Source organism: Labeo rohita, chromosome 4 (assembly GCF_022985175.1).
Source record: "Labeo rohita strain BAU-BD-2019 chromosome 4, IGBB_LRoh.1.0, whole genome shotgun sequence".
Taxonomy (NCBI): Eukaryota; Metazoa; Chordata; class Actinopteri; order Cypriniformes; family Cyprinidae; genus Labeo; species Labeo rohita.
This window is the reverse complement of record NC_066872.1, coordinates 26112792-26125492: the sequence shown is the minus strand read 5'-3', so window position 1 is coordinate 26125492 and position 12701 is coordinate 26112792. Positions and strand designations below refer to the sequence as shown.

General features: G+C 39.2%; 1 protein-coding gene across 1 annotated transcript in view; it reads right to left on the bottom strand.

The window, feature by feature from the left end:
- Positions 1–8011, bottom strand: part of LOC127164468 (thyrotropin-releasing hormone-degrading ectoenzyme-like) — a 111056-nt gene extending 103045 nt beyond the window's left edge. The window contains 2 exon segments of the mRNA XM_051108432.1: positions 3390–3663; positions 6944–8011. Of these exon segments, the coding sequence (XP_050964389.1) occupies positions 3390–3663; positions 6944–7632 (963 nt within the window). The 5' untranslated portion in view covers positions 7633–8011.
- Between the last annotated feature and the right edge of the window lie 4690 nt (positions 8012–12701).

The following is a 12701-nucleotide window of genomic DNA, read 5'->3' as shown; positions in this document are numbered from 1 at the left end:
GCCCGCATAGACATTTCAAAGCATTTGTATTCTAGAGCTAAACCCATGATTTTGTCCATTAAATGCACTAAACATACTTTTTGATCAGGCTGAGTAATTTCATGAATATGTAATGAGCAAATTTAGTATAGTGGTGTTGAATTTTGATTAGATATTACAAGAACATTTGTCATTTTAATGATAAGACAAATAAAAACTGACTAATGGTAAAACCGGTGAATTTAATAAAGGCTTCTACAGTGTTATGAATGAAATATGCTGCTTTAAATGAATCAAATAACCACTTCTTCTTATTTTTTCACTATGACGAATACAAGACAGATGCTGTGTAAAAGGATATCTGGTCAGAAAAGGAAAAAGTCTGTTAGTAGGCATGCTTGTTTCTGTAAGGTTTACCTTAGAGTTTGATATATATCAGCAAATCAGCATATTAGAATGATTTCTGAAGGATCATGTGACACTTAAGACTGGAGTAATGGCTACTCAGAAGCTTTGCGTCACAGGGATATACTACATTGTAAAATATTAAAATAGAAAACAGTTAGTGATAGTAGTTCATGAGTCCCTTGTTGGTCCCGAACAGTTAAACTGCCTGCTGTTCTTCAGAAAAAATCTTCAGGTCCCAGAAATTCTTTGTTTTTTCTGCATTTTTATGTATTTGAACCCTTCCCAACAACAATGACTGAATATGATTTTGAGAGATCCATCTTTTCACACTAAGGACATCACTAATAAAGTTATGGATCATTCAGGTAACAACACATTATTAAGAATCAAGTGTATGTAAACTTTTGAACGCAGTTATTTTTATACTTTTATTTATTGTAATTAAATTTTAACTTTTACGTAAAGTATCTTTTCAGGTCAGTACTAAATAAAGAATTACATGCATTTTGTATGATCCCTCTTGTTTGGTAAAATAATTAACATTTAACATTTAACAGATTCTGCAAGGTGTATGTAAACTTTTGACCTCAACTTGTATTTTACATTGATATTACTGTTGTTACTATATTTTCATCAAAAAAACGATGAGCATAACGAGGAGCACAACAGCAGTTCTACTGCAGTTCAGATTCTATCTTAGGCATCATTACTCCTGTAAACATGCAGATAAGTTTGTTAGCCCTAATAAATATATTACATAATGCCCAACCAACTGCTTCAGGGTCTGACATGATTTTCACACGCCTATGCGTGGTAGATCAGTGTTTCCCCATAAACCCAGAGTAATAACTCCACTCTCCTCTCCAACGTTCCTCTCCCACGATCTTTCCTCTGGCTCGGCACAGCCGAATCTTTATGATGAATGGTGCAAGGGGGCTGCCCTGCCGCTTTAATGTGATTGATGGGGGATGCTAGCGTGCAGCTAACCGCTACAAGCCGCAGTGTGGGTATAAGTGCCCCAGATAGAAGCACACACTATAGTCAGCAGTGATATAAAGGAGAGCGCGGTCATGCTGAAGGAGATCAGATTAATTACACTAATATGAGGAGGAGGCCGGCCAAGGGCACACAGTAGGAACCACTGAGGAAGCCGTCAGGAAGTGTCTAATATGACAACGGGGCTTTGACTGAACGTGATATCAGTAACACGGCGCATAAACCGTGTCTCTCTGTTGGCAGACAGATGATGCCACTTAGACTGTGAGGATTCAGTGCCAAAAAAAAAAGCATTTAAGTGCATGTGATGAAAATGATACAGCGGACTTTATCTTAATGGCTAAATTTCACATAAAACATGTTCATACGTGAAATATAATATATGTAATGAACACAATCCTGGACATGAGCATAAGTGGATGCCTGTTGCACACGACTACTATCCTTTTAAAAGCAATTATATGATTTTGTAGACACTGGACTACTGTTAGTGGACATAAGCGTTTTCCATTTACAGTATTTCCACTTTGTAACCATTATACTGACAATATAAACTTAAAGTAAGCTTTATACAGGTCCAAAGTTTACATACACCTTGCAATATCTGCAAAATGTTAATTGTTTTACCAAAATAAGAGGGATCATACAAAATGCATGTTATTTTTATTTAGTACTGACCTGGATAAGTTATTTCACATAAAGAATGTTTACTTATAGTCCAAAAGAGAAAATATTAGTTGCATTTATAAAAATGACACCAGTTCAAAAGTTCACATGCACTTGATTTTTAATACTTTGTTGTTACCTGAATGATCCACAGCTGTGTGTTTTATGTTTAGTGATAGTTGTTCATGAGTCCCTTGTTTGTCCTGAACTGCCCGCTGTTCTTCAGAAAAATCCTTTAGGTCCCACAGTTTTTTGTTTTTTGTTTTTTTGGCATATTTGTAAATTTGAACCCTTTCCAACAATGACTATATGATTTTGAGATCCATGTTTTCACACTGAGGACAACTGAGGGACTCATATGCAACTATTACAGAAGGTTCAAACGCTCACTGATGCTTCAGAAGGAAACATGACGCATTAAAAGAGCCGGGGGTGAAAACTTTTGAAATTTAAAGATTAGGGTAAATTCAATTTATTTTGTCTTCTGAGAAACACTGTCTTCTGTAGCTTTTGAAGGGCAGTACTAAATGACAAAAATATGACATTTAGATAAAATAAGAAAAATGTACACATCTTCATTCAGGTCAAAAGTTTTCACCCCCTGCCTTCCTAATGCATTCGTTCTTTCCTTCTGTAATAGTTGCATATGAGTCCCTCGGTTGTCTAAAAGATGGATCTCAAATCATACAGTCATTGTTGGAAGGCGTTCAAACAAACCCACTGAGCACAAGATAAAAGCTCTGTTTCAAAACTTGCAGACTTCTAAGGTAGCATATTTAAACGTGATGGAAACTACAGTATATAAAAATCAGCGTTCTACACATGAGAGTCATCTCACAACTGATATCAATAGACTTTGATGCTAGCATGTTGCTAAGCTATTCAATACACTAACATTAAAATTCATAGCTCACGCACATATTGGGTATCAATTTTAATAAGGTTAAGCTCCTTTATCAATACTTTTCAGTATTTAAGGAAATATACAGTATGTACTCATACACTACCAGAAGTGTGGGGTCAGTAAGATTTTGTAATGTTTTGCTTATTGACCCCAAACTTTGGATAGTGTATATTTTGTAAGTATATATTGATTTATCTCTGCTTATTTGCCGTTTTGGATTGATTTATAACTGAACTCTGTGCAATGCACCCTGGGATTGTCTTCACTCTGAAACATACATAAAAGACTGCCTTAGAATTTGGCAAATGAGGCATCTTGCAGGCAGAATACCTCCTGGTATACCATCTGTGATGCCTTAAAAAGCTTCTCACTAGGTTTTAGAAAATAGTTCTGGAATAATAAAATCTTTGTTTACTGTTGAGTTTTGGGGACTCACCACAACTCCATTGTCTGTAACTGCTTCTCTGTAGGTGAAGTTGCACACGGCCCAGGCCAGGTAGTACGTGGACATGCGGGGCGTCCTGGAGAAATGGTTGGTCACCCATCCATCCTTGTCAGACGTTGAGGCCTCCACTGGCATGTTGGACAGCGACTGATACGAGCTCTCATGTTTCAGACTCACTCTGAATGTGGCTTTATAGATGGGCTCGTCGAAACACGGAAAGGCCTTTCTAGCATGAGTCGGTGAGAACTGCGTCACCGCGAGAAACCTGCAGAATAACACCAGGAATAAGAACATGAGAGAGAGGTAAGATGAAAGAAATCTCTGGAACTATATACGCTGTTTAAGTAGCCCGCCTGTCATTTCACCTGAACTTCATTAAATTGGTTGTCACATGACTTTCCTGAATTCAATTCAGCCATCCCTGAACTCGTCGCTGTGCATTTTTATCACACTAATGAGCTTCCTGGTGTGAAGATGGACAAAACCGATCCGGCTTTTTGAAACCACGGCAACTAAATCATTTCAAATGACAACATTGTAAATCAGACCAGAATTACAAGGCAGAAATAATGATATATCTGTCACAGCTGTAAACATTTAACCCATCTGTGACAGTACAAAACAACAAATTGACAGCGTGAACTAATTTAGATGACAAGAAATAATAAAAAGCTGTCAAAATCATCTTACATGAAATTGGATTGGTGAATTGTAAGTGAATCATTATTAATCTACATTTAGACACATTTACCACATTAGAGTCTAAATATCATTGTGAGTTCAAACTATAAACAACCATGGGGATTTTCTATTATAGAGGCAGGAAAAGCGTGAGCTGCATACCAAAAAGCTGCATTAATGGATATTAAAGCCCAACTCAAACCTCACAATGGCTTTGGCCACCCACAGCATGACCAGCAGACGGAGGAGGAGAGTTTTCTGCTCCTGCATTTCTGTCACAACTTTTTACTCTCATTAGCAGCCATTCATGCAGTAACAATCCATAATGAGTCTATAATGTCCCATCTGTTTACCTCCTCTTCATTCCACTATTTATAGATTTTAGTACCATTTAAACATCTTAACACTATTTAAAGATCACAGTTGAGACGCAGACAGGAGGTGATGAGAAATCAGACGAATAACAGACAGACACGCAGGAGGAGATTTTACAAGGACGTCAGAGTGAAAATCCCTGCAGCGATACACATGGAGGTGTTTGAGTTTGTTGTCTAATGTGACACGGCTGTACCTGAAAATGTGTGAAGGATGAAAGAAAAACTGTTAAATCTCCAAAAAGACCAGACGATCTGATGTCAGTTTGAAGTGAACTAACAACACGGTTCATGCCCACGTCTAACTACATAAACACGGGTATTTTCTCAATCCGGCGAGATCCCCGCCATTCAGCGTTCGCAAATATACGAGCAGCCAGCAGGCGCTGATTAAACTAAACTCAATGATCTTCACAACCTGTGGAGCTCAGAGCTGTTGCAGGACGCAGTTTGAACATCAGCATGCTGAATTTATCTCAAAGGTGCTCTTCAGTGTATTTTACAATGTCAACACCTCACTTTGTGCTGAATCAAAAATGGGTTTGATAAAGAATCGTTACACTGAGCCCTGGACATGCTGTTTACAGCTGAAAGGAGGAAGAAGTCCAGCAGTTATTGCCAAGACAGAAAGACAACTGGAGGATGGACAAAGGGTTTATGAAGTGTGTCCATGAAAGCAATCCCTTCAGGGTAAAACAAGGTTTAAACGTGTCTCAAATGCAGGAAAACCTGGGGCAAAGATTCAAACATGAGCCATTTTTCCCTCAGAGGACAAAGAGTCAGAAGCCAGAAAATAAGAAATAGATGTTCAGTGCTGTCTAGCTGAAATTACTGAAAAGGTTGTAAGCAGCTGAAAAACACTACATATGAGCTTTTAATAATCAAAGGCTTGTCTTAAAGAGCTGAATAATATGACATTGGGTGATCTGACTGTTTTTAAATATTAAACTTAAAACTCTAATCTCACATTTATATATTTATGCATTATGGTAATAACTGCATAAATAGTTAATGCTGTATAAGAGGGTTATTTTGATGTAAATCAAACTTTCTGTGAATTTATGAATGTTTAGCACTGTGCTGGAAAACTTCCCACGGTCACGTGCGAGTCTCACTGTCTGACAGTAAATGAATCATTAAGCGTTGCATCAGACACAGCTGTGATTTCAGTACCCAGAGGTTTGACTAGTGTTCATTCAGATCTGTGTGACCTTTGACCTCCCTAAACACTGAGAAACAGTTACTGTCTAAAACGGAGACGTAAAAATTACATGCAGACAGTAATGATAAACTGAGGAATACAGGTGAACTGCCTAACATGGATTTAAAGCTGTTAATATTATGAATGAAGAAGTTTATATCTTGTTTATTTTAACACATGCTGCAATATTTGGTAAGAGCAACAGCAACATTTTTAGTTCACCTCCAACTTGTACTTCACACTTTACTGACATCTGCACATCACATATTACCGTGACAATACAACATTAAGAAGCATTTGTGAGAATGCCAACAAATTAAAAACATCCTTACAAAACTTACTGCAGCAACCAGACTTATTAAGACCAGAAATGCCAGTGGTTGCTACTGCTATTGTCTCAATTTAAATAAAAAGATCCCATATTTATTCATTATGGTTTTGAATTTGTGAACATTACTACTGAAACTATTAGATTTTGGTGTGAACCATCATAAATACTAGTTAAGAGAATAAATTAAAACAATTACAAAATAAGCGTGTTGGTGTTATATACTACGGTCGCTGTGATTTTGCCAAGTAAGACGTGATCCTGGATCAACATTACTGTCCAAAAATATAGACTTCCCTACCCCTAAACTTAACCTTACCCATAATTTATTCCTAAAATCAAAGGGAAATTATAGCTAATTAGCAAGGGTGTAAAAGTACCTAATCCTGATCGTAAGACTAAAACTGACATTTCCTGAAAAGTTATCCCTTAATTCTGATTAGTGGATTGGAATGTTGTTCCAGGATCAACAAGGATGTTGATCCAGGAATATGCTGTACTTGGTGAAATCACGTTCACCGTTATACTACAATGCCAGTAAACAACATATCAATGTCAGGCTGTATCAACATAACATGATTTGCATACAATAATATCACTGACAAATGAATCTCAAAAATGAATGTTCACTGTGCTTACCCTCATTCTCTCCTCAAGAATGACCATTAAACCCATAGTTTTTAGTATAATACCACAGTACACTTACTAAAGTAAAACTGTGGTAACTTGGTGACAGTAGGATTCTTACAACTTCTACACTGATTGGCTTAGACCCCATATTCATGTATTTTACATGTGTTTTAGTTTGGTTACCATGATAAATTTCTGTGAGAGCAATTAATTAGCCAAAAAAGTGCTTAATTGCGCATTTGAACATTAGGCAGCATCAACAGTTCCCATGGTAACAGCAGAACATTATAACATATGAGAGAGTTTGATTCGGACACTGAAGCGCGTTTACCTTCTTTCTCCATTCAGCACGTACGAGCTGCGGAAGAAGCCCAGGAGTTCGTGCTCAATGTGTGCGTGAAAAGTGATGTTGATCTTGTATGTTCTGAGCGGCTTCATCTCTCTGTGCAGCGCGATCACATACACCTGTTTGGGCTGGTAGTGGAAACGGCGCTGGATCCTCATGGCGCCCGCTTTCTTACTGTCCGAATACACCAGCACTTTCTCCACCTCCAGCCGGTCCGTGTGCAGCACGATCAACTTTGTAGAGTGGACGCATTCGAACTCAATGTTCACCTCGCCGGAGAAGGTGAAGTTCTCCATGTACACGGACAGTCGGAGGTCGTAGTGGCGCGGGCGCAGGGTGGCCGGTAAGCGCAGATGTCGCCAGGGCTGCTGGCCGTCCTCTGAGTCTCTTTGACTGATGTTCCCGTCCCGGGACTGTTTCCACTTACTGTTGCTGGTGCTGTTCGCGGCTAAAGCCCCGCTGCTCTCCGCGGCGCATCTCTCGAAGCTGACGCTGAGCGTGATGGCGATGGCCGTGACGATAATGAGGGTGAGGATGGAGATGGCGAAGCCCAGAACAAGTCTCTTATGCACCGTGATGTGCTGCTCGGTCGTCCGGGGCCGGACCACCACGCTGTCGGCCCACTGATCGGACAGAGCCCTTCCGTTCCTCATGCTCGCGTCCTCGATTCCCATTATATGACGGATCTGATGTGTTTTATATTCATGATCAGCCTCCGTTCATGCTGTGCAGCTTCAAACTGCAGAGGATGAACCGGCGGATTGATTTAAGGGCGAAAAATTCGACGAAGGTCCCGCGAAACGCGCAAAGCTTCGAATAGAATGAAAGAACTGATGATCGATGACCTCGAGACTAGATTCGCATGAATCAGAAGTTCGTTCGGTCAGATGCTGGAGCTCATAGAGTCCTACCGCACATCCATTTCTGCTCTGACATCAGTCTGATGTGGACGAAGGTCCAGCACCTGCTTCTTGATCAATCGCGAGAGTGTTGTGAATCTCCCTTAGCCCTGTTCATTTCTGCTTCCATCCTCATCCCTGTTTCTCTCTCTCTGCTGCGTCCTCTCTCTCTCTCTCTCTCTCTCTCTCTCAGCCAGTGGGCTGTGCTCTCTCTCTCTCTCTCTCTCTCTCTCTCTCAGAAAATCAGTCAAGTAATTCCGTCTAACTCATATGTTCAGTTAAATCACATTTAATTAAACAGTGAAATATTCAGACAGGCTGATGTGACTCTTCTCTTTAACACACATCGAAACTGCTGAGTTGCATGAATATTCAATAGAATAATGGAACTTAACCTCTAATTAAATGGAAAAATGATACATGCATTTGAGACATGTTCATGTCAAAATCTTACAGCAGCGCTGTGGCAGTATTTTAAACAACGATTATTAAACATCACACAAATACATTAGTGCATGTCTGTTGTGTACTTTGACAACAACAGCGTGAAAAGGTGGAGGTGTAATGATTAATTCAATATTGAGGTCGTGTGGAGCAGTAAAATAAGTAAGTAAGTACACTTTGAGTGTGTAATTACTAAAACGAAGCAGTTTAGTTTTGTGCAATAGTGTGTATTTCGGTCTCTGTGTGGCTGGTCAGGGTTTCAATCTTTTAAACCCTAATAATTAAGCATACTCATAATGTGAGCTGCAACTGTATAAAAAAAGAAAGTGGGCTGCTGTCCATGGTGCTGAATCAAACGGGACCATCAAATCGGTTTCCCGAAGGGTGTAATTCTGCATCATTAGTGCAGTAAATGGAATTAATAATGATTGTTTTCCAACAAGCTTTCCAAAAGTCTCCCACAAACTCTGTGCCTCAAATAACTAGATCCACTGGAACTAAAAAACAGCATTTTATTGGTGTTTTCCGCCTGTTCATAAGGCCTCCATCCTCAAAAGCTTTCATGGGTGACCGTAACCCCACCTTCACATCTACCCTCCTTATTTTCTCAGCACATCTGTCATTGTTTCATAAAGAAAGACCAGAGGCGGCTCTTTGAATGAAGTGACGGCTCCAAACACCAAATAACACTCCCAATTTGCAGCCGTCGGCATGGCTGGTTAAACAGCACAGCGAGACGAGAGCCGTGAGCGTGTGAAGAGACCCTTGAAGGAGCCAGGAGAGAGAAGGCGAGGTGGAAAGATGATGGGGATAAAGTGAAAAGGAGAAAGGGGGCTTCTAGTTCAACCGATTTTATTCACATTTGAAATTCTCTAAACTAGAACAGGCAGGAAATGCATTTAGATTTCCATCGGATCAAGATCCTTTTCGCTCCCTTTTACCTCTAAGGAATTTAAAACCTATTCTTATGAAATAATGGGGCTGAGATGGAACGTCCTTGAATGATTGCGAGATCTTAGGATCAAATGAAAATGGAGGTGCATTTAAAGAGAAAAATAAGCAATTTCCTTTTGGCATCTGAACACAAACGCCTGTGTCATGGTGTGCAAATGTGCGTAACCCAAGTGCCTCTTGTTGAATGAAAACATATAACACAAGATCAGCCTGGAGGGACTGTGAGGGGGGCTAATTGAATAAAAAATATCAGTAAAATGTCCTTGAGGGCAGCTGCGACTGCCGGCACATAGAGGGTCATTTTTTTGGCTGAGAGGAGAAAGATGAAGAGAAACACTCACGCTGAAAGAAAAAAAGAGAGAGATGGAGGGAAAAAACGAGATTTGCCAAGTTTATAATATGGTCAGCTATAAGCAGAGCAGAGACACATCGCCCCCTGCAGTTCACAAGCAAAATTAGCATTTGCCAATCAAAACCAATGAAAGAGGAAAACCCGACTTACTCGGACCTGATATTACTAATAATCATGACGAAGGTATAAAACATTCTTTATCGTTCTCTCAAATGAATATCACTGCAGAAGCGAAGTGAAATATTGTGTTCTAGGACAAGTATATCACTTCCACAGAAGAAACAGTCCGTGCAGAATTTATCATTTCAACTTGTAACTTGTACCAACTGACCGCATGCAGAAATACCTTAAATATCAGCGACTACAGCATTAAAATGTAGTTAAGTATTTATCTTGTAATATTCCCTGGTTAATAATTTAGAGTCCGAGGAAGTGAACAGCTCTGAATAGAACATCTAATCTGCCCTTCAAGAGTCAGAAATATCGTAATTACAGTTCCAAGCACATTAACGACCACGAAATGCCATGTTTCTAAGTGTTTTCTAGGTTCTGAAAATTCTGGATTCTCAAAATTCTATATTTTCAACCCTGCTCTTGGAGAGTTCGGCTGCATCCGAATATGTAGGCAGCTGACTTGTTGCCTTGTTGCTTATCCGGCAATGACTTCGCAGGCAGCATTTGCGCACAAAGGCACCCTTACGAAACTGATTTCGCACCTGCACTGAGGCAGCGTAATGGTTTAAAGATTTACAACAAAATAGAACGAGCTTTGGTGATAATTAAGTGAATATTTAATTACTATACTACTGATTTCTCACTGGAAATAACATCAAAAGTGCAAAAAGTTGGCCAGAAACATACATTTTCATACACTGACCACCAAACGCAACTTTCAGACGCCATCTTTATATTTTTTGCTCAACCCTCACGGAATGGAACTCACAAGGTTTGTGGAATATCAAAAAGCAGCGAAGGATACATCCATTTTGCCTTCAAAAAATCGACCAGATTAAGGTATTTCAGGTAGGAAGTGAAACCAGCATTGAATTCGAACGTGGTTCGATGCCTTCCTACCTTGAAATTTGTCCTCCAGTTTTTTGGATGCAGCCTTCAGTTTCAACCCTGCTCCAACACACCTGCCTGTAATTATCAAGGACACTTGGACACCTTGATTAGCTGCTTCAGGTGTGTTTGATTAGGGACAGAACTGAAATCTGCAGGATGGTAGCTTTCCAGTAGCAGAGATGGAGACCTGTGACACACATTGTACGTATTGGAAGGGACATGATGGGTTGAAAAAAAAACAGAATATCTGATCTATATATGTATAATCTATGTATAGAGATCAGTAAGCTATAGCAACTTTACAGTGAGTTATAATGAATAATTTTGCTAGCTATTTTAATTTTACATGTTGTATTTCAACTATTTTAAAGGTGTGATCTATGGAACAGCTGACGGAAAACAAGTGTGAAGTTAATTATTTTACTTTCAAAGCTGTTTAATGTAACACAAATAGTTAGTTTTGATACCATGTATAAATAAGTGATAAAAATGATTTATCTGCAACATTATGAATGCAGATCTGGGTTTACTCTTGACAATATAAGTGTTTTATTTTATTTAGATTGCTTACATGTTATGTATCTGACCTGAATGTGTAACATCATCACAATGAATGCCCAACTCTAAGATGCACCTGAAGGCAGCATAATTACAGTAATTATGTCATGAACACACATTTAGATCCATAAGCCACCTATTGATCCAACTGAGCTACTTCTGTCAGTTTTAAATGCTGCGATCCACAGTCAAATCACATAAAAGCTCCTGTCAGTTAATTAAAAACTAAATGGGTGAACTTGCATCTTGATTGGAAATGTCAAATCAACTGTGATAAAACCTGTCAGTGATAAGGATTTTGGCATGTTATTTCTACTGTAATCACTTGCTGCATATGAAAACTAAAAAGCACTGCCTCCGTAGGCAGAATATAGAGGTAGGAATGCAACAAGACACGTCCGAATCCAATGGTTGTGTCACGTCCTGTCAACTGAGATATCTTCATCTGAATGTTTTTTCTGATGGCAGCATAGATTTATTTTTCACTGCCTATGATATTCCACTATCCTGTGCGTGCAGGTCCATGACAGTTGAGCTGAAGGACAAAAATAGCACCTAAAAATTGTGCTTGGCACCCAGTTTGTGTATAAATGTAGGTTTTTGCACATTTTTTTCCCCAAATTTTGATTTCTAGCATCTAGTTCTAGATGTTCAATTTGGTCGGATTAACTTCTGAACCAACTTTTCTGAAACATTTTTGAGTTCCCCAAAGAACTTCTCAATGAACAGTCATTAAAATAACTTTTTTTAAACTAAAGAACCTTTTTCTACTATAAAGAACGTTTTGTGCAATGGAAAGGTTCCATGAAAGTGAAATGCTGACTGTAACTCTTCCAATTTGCATTCATAAACTCAAGAACCTTCAAGAAACCAAGATCTTCTTAGCAGACACATGAGAATCATGTTCTCCCAATGAAACTGGAGTGGAGAATTGGCCAGGAGTTGCATTTCATTCTACATCACATTCACTGTCTTTAGAAAGATTTTCTATCCTGCAAGGTCCTACACTACCTTACAAACTTAGGAGAAGGCCATCAAGATGGTCTTCGGCATGTTGAAACATGACCATTTAGTTTAAGTGTATCCCTGGTGTACTGTAGATTAATAGTATGCGCTCATCTTCTCAACCCACCTCCATCTTTTCTGCTTCTCATTCGTCACAGTACATCTGTCATTGTTTTCAGACCAGCAGCGGCTCTTTGAATGAAATGACGGCTCCAAATACCAAATAACATTCTCAATTTGCAGCCGTCGGCATGGCTGGTTAAACAGCACAGCGAGAGGAGAGCCGTGAGCGTGTGAAGAGACCCTTGATAGAGCCGAGAGAGAGAAGGCGAGGTGGAAAGATGACGGGGATAAAGTGAAAAGGAGAAAGGGGGCTTCTAGTTCAACCGATTTTATTCACATTTGAAATTCTCTAAACTAGAACAGGCAGGAAATGCATTTAGATTTCCATCCGATCAAGATCCTT